The sequence below is a fragment of the Rhinolophus sinicus genome, linkage group LG14 (assembly GCF_036562045.2).
Source record: "Rhinolophus sinicus isolate RSC01 linkage group LG14, ASM3656204v1, whole genome shotgun sequence".
In the NCBI taxonomy this organism is placed as follows: Eukaryota; Metazoa; Chordata; class Mammalia; order Chiroptera; family Rhinolophidae; genus Rhinolophus; species Rhinolophus sinicus.
The window spans coordinates 12,226,576-12,246,701 of NC_133763.1; the positions used below are offsets into that span (position 1 = coordinate 12,226,576).

Genomic DNA, 20,126 nt, shown 5'->3' on the forward strand with positions numbered 1-20,126 from the left:
AAAAGTTGAGTAGGACTGAAATTCTCCCGTTGTGATATCCCTTTCAAAATTGTTGGCATATATATATATATATATATCTATACACACACATATATATATACACACACACACACACACATATATATATATATATATATATATATATTTTATTTTTTTAGAGGGAGAGAAAGGAATAGCAGATGATTTCTATCTGGATAGATGGTGATATATTCTATTGGCAGCACTGTGTTGGGGGGGAAAAACTGGAAGGCTTTAGTTTGTTTTCACCCCACTCTAATTTAGACAGGAAATGAACATCAAAATACCCTAACCAAAAACCCATATTTATCCATAATTTCTTGTCTTTTTATCCTGTCCTACACTTTGCATGAGGCATCCTTCAAGCTTTTATTCTTAATCTTGTTATCAATGCTTTCTTGCTTTTTTATTGTTTCTTATTGCTGTTCTGAAAAATCTGATAACTCTCTTGATTGAAATGATTCCCAAATCTGTCTCTCACTCTCTCTACCCTGAGCTTTACACACACATTTCCAACATTTTCCTGGGCACTTCCCCAAGGGGGTCTCATGTCCAATCCACAGCAAATCCTTTATCTTCTCTCCAACCTGCTCCTTCTGAATTAACTCTTTCTGTCACCCAGACAGAAAGCCCAGAATAATCTGAACTCACTCTTCACTTTTCATCACCCATGTTCAGTTTTCAAATATGCTGTTTCAGCTTCACCAGAATCTCTCGAATGGGCCACTCTCATCATGCCATGGACACAGCCCTGAGGACGTTCTCGTCCTCTAACCTCTCCGTGCCAGGCTCTACATCACTGCATCTGTTAGCTCAAAAACAAAGTTCTGAGCGAGCCCAGTGGTTCAGGTGATTGAAGCGTCGTGCTACTAACACCAAAGTCGCAGGTTCCATTTCCACATGGGCCAGTGAGCTGCGCCCTCTACAGCTAAGACTGTGAACAACAGCTCTCCCCAGAGCTGAGCAGCTGTGGGCTACCATGTGCTGCCGTGAGCTGCCAACCTACAACTGGTGACCGACTGCCTCAGCCTGGGGGAGCTCAAGGCTCATAATACCAGCCTGGGCCAGGGAGCTGTGTCCTACACAACTAGACTGAGAAACAATGGCTTGAACCAGAGTGGTGGGGGGCAGATGGAAGAAAGGGGGGGAAATAAAGAAAACCAACTTCTGGTCACTCCTCTGCTTAAAAGTGTCCATCTGCAGCTCCTCATTTCCTTCAGAATAAGCCCACATTCTAGAGCCAGAGAGTTCAGATCTTCTAGGATCAGGTGTTTGCCTACCTTTCTCACCCCACGCGTCCCAGTATATCCATCATGAAGTATATCATCTCGCCATATGAGACGGTGCTAGTTCCTAAAGAGGACAACATGAAATTGTCCCCTCCCTGCCATTCTACAATGCCCAGTATTAATCCCACTTCCCTCATGAAACGTTCCCAAATACTCTACTTTCAACTCACCACCCCTTTCTCCACTCTCCCACAACACTTACTGTATCTCTAAGTGTTGCAGTTGTTCATTTTAAACATAGCAAATATAACACCATAAACCCACCGTCCCTGAAACACAGGTTTACATATAGTAGGCACTCAAAATCGTTGGTGAAAAAAAACATAAGGATCCTATAATGTGAAAAATTATTATACACTAAACCAATCAATGTAATTAAAATGCATGCGATTTGTGGATATTCAAATAAGTAATGAAATAATTACCGTGGTGGATGATCCCATTTTCTAATAATGCTTGTCCCAGATGAACACCTTCTTCAGGCCTGTGAATCTCTCCAATTTCCAACAGCCAGGATACAAATTCACTGAAACAGAAATCCAATGAAAAAGTTAAATAGTTAATTTTCTCCCCAGAAAGTCTATCTGTACCATGCATTTATCAAGGAACTATGAAAGAAGTCTCAAACTATAAAGGAATATTTGCCATGCCTTTCAGCATATATTTATTTCGCATATGTAAAGCCCAGTTATTTAAATTGGACTCTATTCTAGAAAACCCATGTTCATACATTCAGACTTACCTAAACTATACTTAATAAATACCTAACTCATTGAGACCTCTAATAAACACAATGGGAAAATTTTAAAGTAGCTTTAATTATAAGGTTACTATCCATATAAAGGTAAATTTGGGACTAAAGAAAATACAATAGATCCTAAAGATAGCTAAAAGACAGAACTAAATAGCATAATAATGACTTAATTTAAGAGCTAAACCCTGGAATGTAGTTTTCCAGGCACAGAGAACCAGTGGGTCTGAAACTCCCAGAGGACGAACAAAACAAAACTGCATGCCCAGGTAGGGTAGACAGAATTCTAAAGATGCCCTCCAACCCCCTATCAAGAATCGCACTCTTGGTTTTTTCCATCAAATACTAATCTAGGCAGTGCCGTGAGTGGATTTTGCATATGTAATCAAAATCTGAACTCTGCTGACCTTAAAATATGGAACCTATCCCAGTTGGCCTGACCCAATCGGTGGAGCCTTTCGAAACACAGACTTTTTCAGGCTGGTGGCACAAAAGGAAGTGAGAAAAATTAAAAGCATCAGACAGAGTCAGCGTGCCACTGCTGTCTTTGAAGATAGAGGGGCCATGCAGCAAGGAATGCAGACTTCTTGTCGCTGAGAGAGGCCGTGGTCAACAGTAAGCACGGAAAAAGGACCTCATTCTTACCACCACAAAAGACTAAATTCTGCCAACAACCTGAATTTGCTTGGAAGTGGATTTTTCCTCAGAGTCTCAAGATAAGAGTCCAGCCCCGCCCACACCTTGATTTTGGCCTTGGGACACCCTAAGCCAGGAACCCAGTATTGCTCACCTGAACTTCTGACCTACAGAATTGCGAACTGATAAATGGGTGTTGTTTCAGGCCACTAGGTAAGGGACAATTCATTTTGCAGCAATAGGAAATGAATACACAGCAAGAGACAGAAAAGTTTCACTACATCTTTTTCAAATTTTAAAATTACTTGGTAAATTCACTGTTGTAGCTAAACTGTCATCCATAAGGAATACTCCAGCACAAAACCATCCATCAAAACTGTCCACCACACACATCTGCTGTGGCTGTGAAAGGCCAACCGAGGATTACAGCTCACATCTTTCATCATTTCGGGAGGGGGCAAGGAGCTGCAGTCATCATAGATAAGAAGGATGATGTTTTGTAACACATAGGAGAGCCTCAGCTCAGCAGTAAATTTTTTTTTAAGGCCATGTGGTAGCATTAAGAAAACACTAAATACAGAGACATTTAACAATAAAAATTTTATCAAGTATATGTTATAAAAATCTAACATTTGACTTTTTACAAAAATGAATGAATATATTTTAGAATGCTTTTTATTTTTGCACAAAGGCCAGAAAAGCAAAGCTAGGGAAAGTGTTAGGAAATTCCTTTTCCATTTATTTCAAAACCAAAAGCAACACATACAGCTAAAGTCAACTAGCCAAGGAACATAGAACTCTAAATATGGATGTCTGGTCTAAAAAAGTACATTTTAAGGCAGAAGTCGTTCAAGTGCTTTTTATTCTTCTATGAAATAAGAACCACTCAGGAGAAAAAAATTAAAGTAAGGTGAAATACAGTATGGCTGTTAAGACCAAGTACTTTGTAATAACATAATCTGGATTCAAATCCTGTTTCAGCTTCTAATAGCCGTGTGATATTGGGTTAGTGGCTTCAGCTCTCTAAACTGCAGTTATCATGTTCCATAACATAGAAATGATAAGAAGAATATCAACCTCAAGTGAGCTGATAAAAATCAGGAACCCAGCACTGTGCCTGGTACGTTGCAAATACTGATTAAATGTCAGCGGTTGACCAGCGGGTTGAAATGGTTGGTATGTAGCTAAAGCGGAGTAATTCTACCTTCTGAAGTCACCAGATTCCTGGAGGTGTCAAATTCAGATGAAGGAAAGAACACCTTTTAAGTGCTGCTATAAATTAGGAGTATAGTGGGGAAACGAGAAGGGGTAAGAAAGAAAGTTAATGAGTGGCTTTATTATGGGACCTACTCAAGTAACAAGAAGGTCCCAGGAACACTGTACCAGGTCTATGATCCCATCAGAAACCACGTCCAATGTGGGCTGTAAGGAAGAGGAAGGGTGCTGGGATGGAAGAAGCCACAATTCACACAGCTGACATTTACTCATCTCTCCCATGTATTCGGTACTCTGGGGAAATTTGCATATTGCAACTAACTAGCACTACAGCCATACGAGACGGTTGGGCAAAGGGTGAACAAAACCCCTTCTCCTTCAATAAGGACAAATTTGACCGTGGGTTTAACTTTCTGGCTCTGTTTCACTAGAAACCTGATGAAGGCAGGGTGTCAGCTGTATCAGTAGGCAGCATTGCTTATGGTAAAAATGACCTCGATAGCTAAATCGCATACTCATAGTACAAGGTGAGAAGCCATAACTTGGAAGTGACTCTCTTGTAAGCAGACATATCCCCGTAGGGACCTTGGAAGTTATGCATGAGGGTGTTACAAGATACAGTGTCTTCTGGGCGGCCAGATGGCTCAGTTGATTAGAGCGCGAGCTCTGAACAACAGGGTTGCCGGTTCGATTCCCACATGGACCAGTGAGCTGCACCATCCACAACTAGATTGAAGACAATGAGCTGCCCGCTGCCACATGGCTCAGCTGGTTAGAGCGCGAGCTCTCAACCACAAGGTTGCCGGTTCAATTGGTGGGCTGCACCCCTGGCAACCAAAGATTGAAAACAGAAACTGGACTTGGAGCTGAGCTGCACCCTCCACAACTAGATTGAAGGACAACGACTTGGAGCTGATGGGCCCTGGAGAAACACTGTCCCCCAATATTCCCCAATAAAAATAAATAAATTTAAAAAAGATATAGCATCTTCTTTGCAACGTGGGGCTTCTAAGCCAATGGGGACTCACATCGGCTCTTCACCTTTCAAAAAGAGACATCACCTGGGGATGAGACACTAGCATCACTAGCTCCCTGGCAGCTGCTGTGTGGCCCGCGGTGAGGACCACGCCCACTGAAAAAGAGACCCCTCGCTGCCCCTGCAGGCACAGGGTTTCCTGGCCTATATTCTTCTAACGGGGCTGGGAGCTGGTGTGGCCCATGGTGATTTTCTGTGTCTGCACAGCTAATTAAGAAGACACTCCGGTCTATAGTACAGGTAAGCACTACAATTATCTTTATTTTTAGAGAGGAAAGAGGAATTCAACTTTCTGAAATCTCTCAACGAGCCAGTGGCAGGAACAGAACTAAACGGAGATAGTGTGATTGTGAAGTCTGGACTCTGAACTCCTACTCCAGGCTGCTTTTATAATGGAGTCGGCATTGGCACTTACCAGCTGTATGAACTTGACCATGTTAAACTCTAGACCCCTCATTTCTGAATCTTTACAAAATATAAGAATGTATTTGAGGATGAGAAATAATGTGTAGGGAGAAGCTAGCCCTCAGCCTGACCAACATAACTGAGGTAGTCACCCTTCCCTTTGGCCTGGCATGTTACACCCAGCCATCTGCAGAAACCAAAGACACAGTCCCTCTATGCTAACCACCCAGGCGACACCCCTGCCTGTTGCTCTGGGCCCCTCCACAACCCACTATTTCAGACTCTTTATCTCGAGCCCTTCATCCTGAGCCCAGCCATCAAAATCCTGAATTAACTGGTAGCTTAGACTGTGTCTTCAGTTCCCTAGTCTCTGACTTTCAGGTGGTATAGTCACATCCTCACCAGACTCTGTCCCCTACAGCCCAACCTGCCTGCCTGCCAGCCTCTGCCTGACTCCAGCCTCTGCTTTGCCCTTGGAACATAGTACATCAGAAACCGCTGAAGTCATACGTGAATGGATGGATGCCTTGAGGTTTTTGTTCATGATTCCTGGCTCTCTGTCCATTCCCTCACCCCACTATGGTCCAGGAAATGTTGATAGTAAATACATATTCAAAAATGCTAGGAGAATTTTTCTTAAAGAAAAACAAATAATTAAAGGAGAGTTAACAAGTAGACAGTGAAAATATGAAAGAAATATATGCACCCAGATTACCAACCCTACCTTCCAAGAAAGCATTTAGGGAACGTAGTTAGTTTTCTTTTTCGGTCTTTGATCAGATTTCCTTGTTTGCACATCATTTTATAAAGTTTCTCACCCTGTTCAGAGATCATTACCCAGGTGTCTTGTTCCATTCCTAATTTTAAACCTATCAAAAATGAAACAAAGGACAGGTCACTGAAAACGTCTCTTCATTCATTCACGCCCTCGTTAAACATTTATTGCGTTTCTACCATGTGCTGGGGGCTACGAGTACATAGCTCTGATAATAGAGCCCTGGTTTTCAGAAGCTCATGGGGTACCGGGGAGACAGTCAAGGCAAGGCTGTCCAAGGCCACATGGCACTTTTGTACAAACTGTGTCTCAAAGGTGTATGCTTTGGTCCCTGGAGGTAGAACAGCTGTATCCCAGGCCCTAGGGACCCTTTCGCAGGACAAAGTCAGCACAACCGGACAGGGTGGCCCCAGAGGAGACAGCCTTAGAGGAAAAACTGTGACATGGTGGAGGCACATTCATTGCACCTGAGAAATGTTTGGAAAAGCTTCAGAGATGGGCCCTGTTTGAATGCACAGGTATGAACAGGCTATCCAGAGAAAGAGAAAGTATTCACGAGAACTAACTGAGGTGAAGCCCCACAGAAACACGGAGCCCTGGGTTTTAGGTGGGAGGACAGGAGATACGCTGGTGGGTTAGGCAGGGTTCTTGCCCAACTGCAGTTTTAATGGACTTCAATCCTGGAAAAATGTCTAAGTGTTTTATTCAGAGGGAGGGGAACGCAGCCTAGTATAGGAAAGAAAGTTGTGTTGCTTTGGAAGCTAAGCTCAGAGGACAAACTGTAAGGGGGAGGGTTTAAAAAGAAGGAGACCCTTAGGAGGGAACTGCAAAAGTCCAGGCAAGTTCAAGCCTTTGCAGACAATACCGTGTTTCCCCTAAAATAAGACCTAGCCAGACATCAGCTCTATTGCACCTTTTCTTTTTCTTTCTTTCTTTCTTTCTTTCTTTCTTTCTTTCTTTCTTTCTTTCATTCATTCATTCATTCATTCATTTATTTATTTATTTATTTATTTATTTCTCTACTGCGCCTTTTGGAGCAAAAATTAATATAAGACCCAGTCTTATTTTACGATAATATAAGACCCGGTCTTATTTTACTATGTACAGCCATTCTTTAAAAATAAAGTTCAGTTTGATGAAAAATTCAATTTACCTTCTAAATAATTTGTTATATTTGAATTGACTGCTAAATTCAACAAAACATAAGCGTCAGCTATGCATTCATAGTCTTTGTCCTAAAAATCCCTATCTGGTTCTTCATCCAACATCAATCAAAGAAGTAATCATTGGAAAATGCTTTGGAAACTCGAACACAAATGTGTACTATGGATATTTTAGTCAAAGTAGAAAATGTGTGCATTCTTCAAGGGACAATATCTGAAGATGGAAGAAAGGGCTCTTTGTTATAAAATATCATCACCAATGAGATGTTTTATTCCTAGATCTCTGGGGAGACACTGTTGTGTCTCTTATCAATTATTTGGTAAAGAAACTAGTAGTTATATAAGTATTTCTATTTCCTAGCTGAATTACAGAAACACACTTACTTGCACAGAAACTTCACACATCTGAATACTGCCAGACCAAATACCTCCCACAAACTTTGCTAAAATCATGAAGCAAATTTGAGCTAGGCCACCTCCTGTGAACAAACTCTTTATTCGGTTATATTACATTATGTTTAATGGTATTATACCAATTCTTAAAAGTTCATATACATCCAAAGTGCCTTACTCTGCCATTAGGACACTAACATATTTGGTCTAGGAATTTTCACTGTGCTATTAAATATAGAGAGAACAAGTGCTGGAGGCCTTACAACACTGCATGTTGTTAAAGCTTGTCTCTTAAAGGAAAATTCTGCGATGATGCTTTAGAAATGGCAAGAATAACACGCAAAGAAAATTGAATAAATGTTAAAGCAAGTGAAACTATTTGCTGTAGACTGAACATGTGTGTGCCCCCGAAATTCATATGCTGAATCGTAACACCCAAGGTGAAGATATTAGGATGGGGGGCCTTTGGGAAATGACTAGGTCATAAGAGTGGAGCCCTCATGAATGGGATTAGAGCCCTTATAATAAAATAGATCCTCGAGCACTCTCTTGCCCCTTCTGTTATGTGAGGACACAGTGAGAAGATGGCCATCAATGAACCAGGAAACAGCCTTCACCAGATATAGAACCAGGCCTCCCAGCCTCCAGAACTGTGAGCCATAAGTGTCTATTGTTTATAAGCCACGAGTCTATGGTAGTTACAGCAGCCTGAACAGACTAAGACACTATTTAAAAGATACTGCCAGTCACAATATGTATTTGTTTTGCTAACTTTGGGAGGTTATTCTTTTTTATTTTTGTAAGTAGCAATATTGGAAGCCTTCAAAAAGTATTTTAGCATGGGGCTGACATCACAAAGAAAATCCAACTGAACATCATGTACCTTTTCATTCTCTCATAACTTTTGCCCCTTATCTGCTTTCCCGCTAAGTTAGCATCTTCACAAAGTATAATTGTGCCCAACGCATACACCCACCTTTTCGCCGTTCTCTTTCTTTCAAAATAGCTTCAAACCATTCATGTTTCTCTTCTGGTGTTTTTGCCATACACACAAACCATTTGTTTTTGGCTGTGTTATGTATCTTCCATCCATTCACAACGATGTGTCCACTGCTGTGGAAGTCAGCTGCAAATTAATGGGCAAACGTGAATGAACAAACGTTACCTATAACAGCATATCAATGCAATCATTCCATTTATAAAAGTTCCAAAACCAATGAACTCTTCAAAATTTCTTTGCCTTACATATGTGTATTGAAGAACCTAAAAATTTTTAAAAATTAGTGAAATGTTTATATTTTGAATGCAGTCAGTGCTAAATAATGCAACATTTCTAAGTCATAACGTTAATGGGAAATCAAACAACCAAATTAATTAACATTCCTTTCCTCTATGTCCAAAAATATTGTTAACGTTCCTACAGCAATAAAAGAACTTTTAAATAATTTTCATTTCAATAATCAAGTATTCACAGTGTCAGATTCATTTTGCCTTCCTAATATTCCTTTGAAATATTATTCTAGGTTTCAGAGACAAAGACTATACCCCCAGGGAACAATTTTCAATTACTGAGTGAACCACATAATAAGAATCGGACCAAATGAACAGAACATAGTAAGAGCTCATTTACCTAATCTGCAACAAATGGAAATATACAAACATCCATCCATTATCACTGCACATAGGTGAAAAGTACACACACGCTTTAAAACCACATCATTACATATAATTGGCAAGAATAGAAACTTACCAAAAGAAAAATTCTTTGAGTGTGAATTTACATTTATTGTCTTTTTCTAGGTCTTGCTATAATTTTGCCTAAACGGTCATGCTGTGTTTGAAAATGTTAACAGCAAACCCTCTACATCAGCTTTCTACCTAACAGCAGGTAGAGAACGGTGACGTTACTTGCAACCAGCCTTTACTGGCGTGGCAGTCTGCAAAGCAAAGATTCCAAGATGGAAAAACATACAACAAAGGTCTGAATCCGCACCAATTAAACTGACACTTTATTTGTCTCCCCTAAGAGTCACTACACACTAATGATGGGTAGAGAGAAGGTGAGCCACAAAGCGTTAAAAGTGGTTTAGAGAAATGAATGCATGGCACTGTGCCTGTTTATTGCTTATTTGTTTTTGTTTCCTCAAATGATCTATTTTATGAAGTTCTGAGTAGAGGTGGACATGGTTGCCACGCATTCTCCTGTAATCTGATTCCCACAGACTTTTTAGTTCAACATACATCATCATACATTATCTGTGATCAGACTTAACTATTCTAAAAATGCAGTACCAAACAATGCTGTTGACTTGTAGGGTATTTAAAAGTTCTAGGTTACATTTGAACTGGGATAGAATTATACAGAGGGTGGCAAAAAAATTTATACACATTTTAAGAAAGGAAAAAACTATTAAAATTGTAATATTCAATATATACTGATAACAAAAGATGACTACAAGTCATGTGTATACATTTTTTTTGGCACCGCCAGTATATGAATCTGTATTTTATATGTATATGCCATAATCCCATTAATACTCTATAATAATTTCTGATAATACAGAGATTCAAACTGGCAGAGGATTCTGTCCCACAAAAAGAAATTACACGTTATTTTTAAGAGGAATTTTTGTACTTTTCTTCTTATCTTTATATATTTAATTCCTGTTTACATCCTATACAAAGTAGCAGAACCTCATAATACATGTCAGATGAGTGTCAATGGAATTATTAAGCAAGTAAAAAATATTAATTCATTATTACACTACAGTCCCTCCTTAATACCATAAAAAAAATAACCAACTGAGAAACTGATAAATTGGTGGGGGAGAAAATCAGACTGTATGCGTTCACACCGTTCTCCTACATGTTGTCATGTTACAAGGCCAGTAGCACAAATAAACCAATTCTTAAAAAAGAACACAAATGATGATCAGGTGCTATTTTTTAAATGGATTTTCAAGCCTGTACTGTGAAAATTTCCATGAAAATTAAGTCTAGGAAATTCAATAGCTTTCCTACTTAGCCCTTAAGCTGGATTCCTTTTACAGCATCATGATCAAAATAACATCTTCAGAAAGAATCTCCAAAAAAAAAATTAAGTTAGAATTCACTGAAATGAGAGTTAGAGCTAGAGAATGGTAGAATGGAAATTTGGTCACAAACTCAATGGCTGCCATCTTTCTTAAACATGGGAAGTAATGAATAACATAAATATATTAAAATAAATATACAACTGTTCACATTTCTGAATGTCATATTATCATTGAAACAATTTTCTTTCCAGTCTGAGGTATGACTATGATATAATCCAAGTTAGTAACATTATAAATACAAGTAGAATCATATTTATTTTTCAAAAGATTTGAGATGGTTATGGTATTGACTAGAATATTCGTCTCATTTCAAACGCAATTATTTCTTCTGCAAGTTTTGAGCTGCATCAATGCAATTAATGGTCTAATGGAGTCCTTTACTTAGAAAAGCATTTTACTTGTACCTACAGTAAACAAAACTATTCAGTATTTCTATAACATAGTCAAATAGTCCTCCTCTCTGTTATATTGTCTTTTTCCTCTGACTGCCCTACCTAACAAAGTATCTCTTAAGCTCTAATGCACTGCATGTAAATTACCCAAGTGAGACGCCTGTCTTACGAGGGAGTTTACCAATGGCATTTCATTTTAAATCTACTGATCACTTACCTGTGCCATCATCCACATTCTCCACTTCCATCACTTCTGTGTTGATCCGGCCACGAAAAAGGTACCGATGTCCATCTGTAGATGCCTTGCTATTCTTCAACCGTCTTATAATGGAATGACATCACAAAAACATTATTACTCGACTGAATGCAAAACAATGTTGAAGCACTATAAGTTAAGCAAATTTTTCAAAACGATCGCAATTCAATCATATTATCGAATGTTAGGCTCTTAATGTTTTTCACTTGTGTCCTCCCATTCATTACAGCACTAATTGCTCTATAACATGTGACTTATAAGCTAATTTTTTAAATGAACTGAAGCTCTGAGCTCAGGACAATACGTAGGTGAAAGGGGAAATATGTGCTTTCACTCAATATAGGACATCAAAGGTGCCCAATGAAACTCCGACTGACACTGACAGCTGGTTAAAATTTCATTTGATTTCTTTCACCTTCATTTCTCAATTTTCAGTAATTAGCTAGTAATTCCCATTTGTTTTCAAGCCTGGTAAAATTCACTTAGTACTTACGATCCTTCTACAAGTAAGTTGACTGTCTTGAGTGTCAGCTGGAGTGAAACTATTTTTCCTCCATTTTTTATGATATGATAACTGTATACTTGTTGAGTACGTACCTTAATACATTTATGATCATTTGAAAATGTCTTTATTTAATAGTCCAAAACATTCCAAAACTGTGTACAGCATATACAGTACCGACCTTTAATCTTTAAAAGTATGTAACACCAAGTAATAACATCCAGATCTATAGAAGACCACTTGGAATAATGAGTTAGGCACTTACGTATGTTTGTAGTGGAAACACTGAACATTCAGGAAAGATTGTTTTAAAAACTGGGTCTTTCAAATTAAAGAAGAAAAATTCCAAGGAGTGATTCAGGGGGATTAAAGAATAGCTAGTCACTCAAGAGATTTCCATTGTCCTGAACTATCTCATTGACAAAAATCTGGCTCACAATTTAATACACAGAACTAATGATTAATTCATTGTGTAATACAGGCACACCTAGCAAAAGGTAAGATGTAAATGTACACCAACTTCAGTGCTCCCTCTCCTCCTTTCCTTGGGGGTTAGATACCTGCCCTGAACCGGAAGGGGTGGGTGCAGGGAGGGGTCACAGATGCCTTCACACTCCCTGAGTTCCTTCTTTGGGAAACAGGGCACATTCCTGCTTATCTGTCTAAATCCTCTTCAAAACTTCAGTCCTTCATCACTACTAAAGAAAACTAAATTGATGCATTCGTCTGACTGAGAGTCTATCTGCCCCAGGCCTTCACGTTCCTGCATTCCCAAGTTCCTTGTGAAAGCACCCTCTAAATGTCCCCTGTTAATACGCCTCCATAAATGTTATAAATTAGGGATTTAGGCCAGGTAGCTGTGAATGTGGGCATCACTGCAGGTGAAAGATAAAGAATGCAGAGCAGACTAATATGCAGGTAACTGCGTACTCTCTCAGGTAAGAAGTTGTATCATGGTGTCTCTAAAAAAAGAATCGCTTATAAGTTGATACATCATACTTAAAACCAATCATATTTTTAAAGGATTAATATCCTCAATATCAGTTTTAGTCACAGGCAAATAATCGTGGCATGGAATCTATCATTGGCTCCTCTTTTCTAATGTATTACTTTTCTTTGTGATCCTGCTGTGAACTTTGTACAGGCTTTTTATATTTCTCTTGACCTGCAGATAATAATATTCAGTGTGAAATTCTAGTAAGCATCTGATCAATACTGTAATGTTTAGCTTAAATAGAGAGCTCTTTAGTCTCTTCAGAAAACGGCTCTATTGAAGTATAAAGATTAAAAAGCCTATGGCTTGAAAACAATTTTACTCTACATTGTAACGTTGAGTATTTGCACATATTGAGTCTATGATTTCCCTCCTCATTAAGTATTTCAGTGGTCGCCAGGAAACATGTACAGGAAAGTTCACAATAAGAGAAAAACTGGAAACTACTCTAAAGTCCGTGAATAGGAGAATGAAGACATTGCTATTAATTAAATGATTGTGATATATACAACCAATGGAATATTATATAGCAGTTAAGATGAATAAAGTATTGCTACACACATGGATACGTACTTTAGAAAGCATATTGTATATAAAATATAAGTTGCAGATGACTAAATACACTGATACTATCTTATAAGGCTCATAAACAAGCCATATCATGTTATATGTATCAAATCCTACATAACATACTATTTTTTTTAAATACTAGTTTCACCTAAGATTAGTAGCATTAGAAATGTGAAGAGCTGGGCATGCCTAAATAGCACTCTTGTCTTTAATGAATGTAATTCTGAAATGAAAACAAATTCATCAGGTCCCTGCCTCTTGTAATCATAACACCATGGACGTTTGGAAAAGGTTCATTTTACTCATCATTTCTGAAGGATCATTAGAGCTTCGATTGCACATGGTAAAGGAAATGAAGTATTCTAAAATAAAGGAAACAGACAGGGGATTCACACTACTGCGATTCAAGAGGGGCATGGACATGCAGATTTATTAAGTGATTTCTATTGCCAATCATTATGGATTTTGCCCATGTTATACATACATTCAGAATATTTGCTAAACCACAAGATTTGAATTTTACAAAACTTTTATTGGTATTTAACTTATTTAAATACTAAGTCCATGAGACCATAAATGATATCATTTGTACACTCTTCATTTTGAAAAGTTTTGTACTTAATGGTATGTATGTGTGTGTGTGTGTGTGTGTATGTGTGTGTACACACACACATACACACACACACACACACACACATATACACATATATATGAATTTATTATTAGGTCAACAGTAATTTAAAAAAATCTCATTCTCAAATGGATGCTTTTAATAACTGCGCCCAAATGTATTAATTAACTCAATGGGCTCAATGGGGGAAATCCTTTCACAACGTATTATGTATGTCAAATCATCATGTCGTACACTTTAAATATCTTACAATTTTGTGTGTCAATTATACTTCAACAAAGCTGAAAAAAAATAATTGCACCTAAACAACTTGAATATATAATCATTTTTAATGAGTTACATACAAGTAAAATTAACAGCCTCTTCTACAGCTTCCTAAAGCCTATTTCTATTAATCCTAATCTTGCTATCAAGCACAAAGAAATTAGAAGAGCATACTAGAAACAATAAACAGGCTCATTTTCACATGCGGTAAAGAGCAACTTTTTTAAAAAGCTCATTAAGACAGAGATGACAACAGTTTAATTAACTTTTGGCTCTAATCCTAACCTGTTCCCTTTCATGAAGGTAAATGGTACCATTTCACTGAAATGAATATATCCTAAACACAGTTAAGAAGAAGCACATAAAGGCTCAGGAAATTTCCCAATTAAGTTCAACTTTACTATTTTGCTTAATCAACCTGCAAATATTTTTCCCGAGAGTTCAAGAAAACATACTATCAAATAAGTACCTCCTGGGGGAAAAAAAAATTATATCCAAGCTTTAAAACAAACAATATTACATCAATAACATTAATACATATCATTATTTAAACTAATGAGGGCTAGGTTATACCAAGGACTTGTTTGGGTTTCAGTCATTCAATCACTTATTTACTTTGTCAACAAAGATTTCTTGAGTGTCTATTACATGGCAGGGCTGCTCCAAGTCTCTGAGAAAATAGCGGTGAAAAAGCAGCAAGACCTTTGTCCTCATGGACTTTATAGTCTAATCTTGTAAAGATGGCAGGAAGCCAACAAATAAATAATGGAGATAATATCAGCAAGCACTTTCCAGATAATAAAAGAGAATGGCTGGGAGGCTACCTGGGATGGGGTGATCAAGGAAGATATTTCTGAGGAAGTGATATTTAAGTGAAATCTAAAAGACAAGAAGAATCCAGCCACATAAAACTCAGAGGGAAGAGCATACGAGGAAAAATAGCCAGTGCAACACGGAAGAAACAGAATTCTTATTCCCTCTCCTAAAACTGTTCCTTTCCCAGTTTTCCCCATTCACAGATGTCCTTGATCTCAACACCTAGGAGTTAACCTTAGTTCCTCTCTCTCCCTCAACTTCCCACATCCAATCCAACAGAAAATCTTATTGCTTCTACATGCAAAACACACAAAAATCTCTTCACACCTCTTCTTCATCTACTCTAGTCCAGTTCACCAGTATCTTCTCCCTGGGTGACAGATGATGTCTCCTAACTGGTCTTCATTTACTGCTCCACAATTCATGCTCTCCACTTCGCACAAAAGTAAAGTGTTTTAAGAAGGAGAAAGGGGCTCCACTTTGCTTAAACACTGCTGAGAAAACAAGTACAACTTTCAACCGCAGAAAAGTGACCACTTAATTAGAAAACATAAAGGTCAGTGGTGACTTTGACAGGAGCTGAGTGGAGCAGATGGAGATGGTTACAACAGAGATTTCAATTTTTATAGCTGGTAGTGTTGACAAAGTAAAGGGATAATCATAACACAGGTGGCTCAGGGGTAATGAAGGAGAATATTGTTCTAGGTGAAGAGACTGGATTTTCGGGGCCAAATATTGTATAGATCATCTATATGAATTTTGAACACACAAAAAGGGTGACAGAAATTAAGGTGGGAAAAAGTGATACAAGAGCTAAAGCAATCACTGAATTCATGTGGGGGAATAGACAGGGAGAGCTAATGGGCAGGAAGCACTAATGGCATGAATTTCACATGTGCTGGGATGTTTGAAGGAAGAGGAGAGTGGCGGGGAAGCAACATTAGGAAACAGGGAGACACAAGTACCTGTCCTACAGGCTCGGAGTCAAATGGGTTAGAAACAACAACAAAAAACTCTTTCCTCCAGAAAGCTCCTGGGGAGGTAGTGTCATCAAATGACAGTCGCCTTTCAGTTAGGTTTTATAAGAAGATGAAGAGAACAGTCATAGAATACGTAAGCTGAGTATATGGAAGTTGACTGATGAGATCGTGAGTTCCCAGGACCCCAGTGGAAAAGGTGGAAGCTGTGAGATTGGTAAACAATTTCTGAAGTGTTCCCTGTTTATCATCTTACCTGTGTTTTCTTTTGCAATACACCAAAAGATTGTCAAAAAGAAAAAACACCCGTTCTTGAATGTTTCCAGAAGAAATTTTCAGTAAGACGCCACACATCAGCATTTCAGTGCAGGTATCAGTGATGTTGGACCCCTAAGTGAGGAAAAATGGAGATGAGGTCTGATTACTTAACAGAAACTCTCATGTGTGATTCTTCTTCTCCTTCAAAGCAAATGTGTTGTTATTGGAAGAGGCAATATATGGACAGTATAGTTCAAATATTTACACACTGAACCTAGGGTTCCTTCCTTTCCAGTCTCATCATGGTCAGTTTCAGATGATACAACTAAAGGGAGACACACCTACCTGTCCTACAGGGTCTGAGCTAAGTGGATTAGGAACAGTAACCAAAGAATCTTTCCTCCAGAAAGCTCCTGGGGAGGTGGTGTCATTGAATGATAGTCACATTCACTTAGGTGAGCACAGATCTGTGCCTGAGGAAGTCCTGACTGCTTCCCAGTGCCCAGGGCAGAAGAGGTGTTTATCACATGTCACACGGTCACGCGTACACCTATCATATATTTCACCCCTATGGTGTCTTTCATCATTACTGAGTATTCACTTAAATCTGCATGAATAACATTATTTGACCTGGTTAGTATGTTATCTCCATTTTGAATATTGTTGCTAATTTTTAAAATCTAGATATTTATTCTTTCCCAAATATATATTTAGTCATTGAATGACCAAGTATAACAACATTTTGATCTAAACAAATATGAAAGTCAGGTTTTTAATATTTCTACAACATGCCAGGTAATGTTAAACATTTTCCCCAAGATAGCCTCTCTATTCCTAAAGTTTCAGGGGGAAAATATGTTAATTGAATTAAATCAGCTTTGTAAAGTTTTTCATGGGTCACCATGTAGATGTCAGAGGAAGTAGATTGTTGCACTGTGAAAAAACTATGACAGGAAACAGAATACCACCCGTGAAAATAAGCTACTTTAAAAGTGTAGTGATACTCCATAGTCATAAACCAACATTTGAGAAGTAATGTGTGAAACAATTATTTTTTAAAAATAAGAGGGCTTTGCATAAATCATTAATTTTGAACTGCCCTAAAGCCATTACATGTAATGTAATGTGCATACATACATATTTAATGCAGATACTTTTAAATAATGGTTTTACCCATATGATTCGGAGTCCTGCTGTCTTTTAGCAATTCTCTAAAATAGAACCAAAGTAATGGACTTTTATCATTAAGATGATTTATTTTTAATGCATATTTCCCTTTAGAAAGCTACATTTATTATGTAAAATCAGAAACTGTTTCTTTGCAATGAATTATATGTATATAGAATTAAATACAGTAAAACCCCAACAAGGAAGTTACATGGATAATTTTAATCCTGACTCATGGATAATCCTAAGCCTGACTGCTTTTATTAGACCAGGAAAAGAAGGCTGACTGATAGTTCAAGGTAAGAAGTAATCATAAATAAATAACTTTGACCAGTGTTGGGAGACATCCAGGCCTCTCTCATTCCAGAAGCTTCTCTCTTTCTACCCCAAGCTGTGCAAACCTATCTTATTATTCCTTCACCACCACTGCCCCAGCATTGCAAAGGGTGAAATACACTACGGGAAGCCCACCCGCATATGCCCATTGCACAAAAGAAACGGTACCTGCACTACAGAAAGACCTTTACAAAGACCACATTTGAAACAACTGCAGGATGTTCAACTCTACTAATGAGGAAGTGAAAAATGTCACATGGTACATCTGTGAACCACAAACCGGAACAGGGTGCTAAAGAGGATGAGAGAACATCAAAGGAGCAGAATAATGAAACAGATATTGTAATCTAAATGGAACCAGGTCAGAATCACTGCCAATAACCAAAGCGCCAAGAGTATCTAAAAATAGTGAGAGGGCACGAACAATGAATACATAACTGCGATGTAATTATATCTACATTTAATTACCATTCAACCCAGTATGTACCACTCACTGTCTTAGATGCTGGGGACCTAGAGCTTCAGACATGATCCCTGCTCCCAAAAAGCATGTGTGGGAGAATCAGATATGTGAACACAGAATTAAACGCAGTGCGCTCATTGCAATGATAGAACATTAATAAAATGAGAGTTGGCATGAGGTGACGGTGATGAAGATCAGAGATAGCTGTGTGTTTATAATTATGGATATAGTTCATCCCGTGCTGTGGCTTCAGGTTTCAATCATTCTCCAGTTATTTTCTCTGTCAAATATATGAAGTACAGCATTTAAATATCACTTTGCAATATGGTTCAGAGGTCAGTCTCAACGAATGGAATAAACAACAATGATTTCAGTCATAAAGACTGGGACCTACAGCCCCCCCCTTTTGGCAACATTCCTCATCAACAGCACCTCTTTTTGTTGGGTGTACCTCGTGTTACAAGGTATAGCAAGAGAACAGTACAATTCACCACCTAATTTGTAAAGAGTGGAATAATATTTGAATGTCTATAATTCGAAATACAGAATTGGCTGCCAATTATATGGTCAGCATAAATGAAAAACTATGACACTGCAAAGCACCATGACAGAATTCAATGTGGAATCATAATGCATTTCATGAAAGGACACTTGTTAAGTGCCAAAGTATGCTTTCAGAAAACGACACTAGCCAGAAAAGGCAACGAGAACCATGTGTATTTATTTTATGGCTTCTTTTCTAATTTCCAGTGTTTCTTCAAACAGTAAAATCATGATTTATGAAAAATTGTAATAATAGAACAAATCTCCTCCTCTCAATAAACCCCATAAAATTAATATTGCTAAACCATATCTGGACTGTCTGAAGGGTCCATTTATTTTATGTTAACAAGTTCTTCAATATAAGTTACATAAGCGTTCATTACTGAGTCTTTGCAGCTATCAGGTGGCAAAAATCATTGTAATAGGAAACTATTCATTGGTTATCTGACCCCATTATCAGCTCTCCCTGCCTAACACCAAGGTCTATCTCATTCATCTTGCCAACTAAATGTTGAATGTCAACTTTAAAAAAAAAAGCACAAAATGACTGCAGAGAGGAAACCACAATCTTGGGGAAGATGAAAGATGAACAGGCCTTGAAACTTCTTCACTCATATACAACACATTGACAAAGATTTAACAGAGCTAGACCCATTCACAGGAGAAGAAAAGAATATTGACAAGAATGACAGGTAGATGGATGTTTCATAAGAGAATAGTTTCAATATCAAGGAAGTCTCTTGAGAAAATTAATGAATAATTGAAATATTCCTTCAAAAAAATCTTCTTAAAATACTATGAAAGTCAAGCATGAAATGAGGAATATCACATTGAATGAAGAATATTACATAATTTTGTCATAAAATGTAAACCCTCTCCAAAAAGACTCAGCATTTGATTCACTCCTTTGAGATTCAAATTAACTGAAATTATAACCTAAATTCTGTTACATATTAGATAAAATGAACTAATAATAAAAATTTTCATTTAACTAAGATAATGTCCCAATCAAACTTTCCCCAGCTCCCACTTAGTATGAAATTTTGGCCCCCCTTTTATGTGGATTCACTTTCAATGGTCTTTTTCCTGAACCACTTATCAAGGACTATCTATAAATCAATTCCGCCTGAAGGTACTAGACAAATTGTATCTACCAAAGCACCTTGTACAGAAGACAAAAA

General features: G+C 38.0%; 1 protein-coding gene across 1 annotated transcript in view; it reads right to left on the minus strand.

Annotated features, from left to right (window-relative positions):
* PREX2 (phosphatidylinositol-3,4,5-trisphosphate dependent Rac exchange factor 2) overlaps positions 1-20,126 on the minus strand; it is a 232,990-nt gene that overhangs the window by 132,520 nt on the left and 80,344 nt on the right. The window contains exons 7-11 of the mRNA XM_019726246.2: positions 16,435-16,568; positions 11,386-11,489; positions 8,658-8,807; positions 6,075-6,219; positions 1,733-1,833 (exon numbers count right to left, since the gene is read on the minus strand). Coding sequence (XP_019581805.2) covers positions 1,733-1,833; positions 6,075-6,219; positions 8,658-8,807; positions 11,386-11,489; positions 16,435-16,568 — 634 coding nt within the window. The remainder of the gene's footprint in view (positions 1-1,732; positions 1,834-6,074; positions 6,220-8,657; positions 8,808-11,385; positions 11,490-16,434; positions 16,569-20,126) is intronic.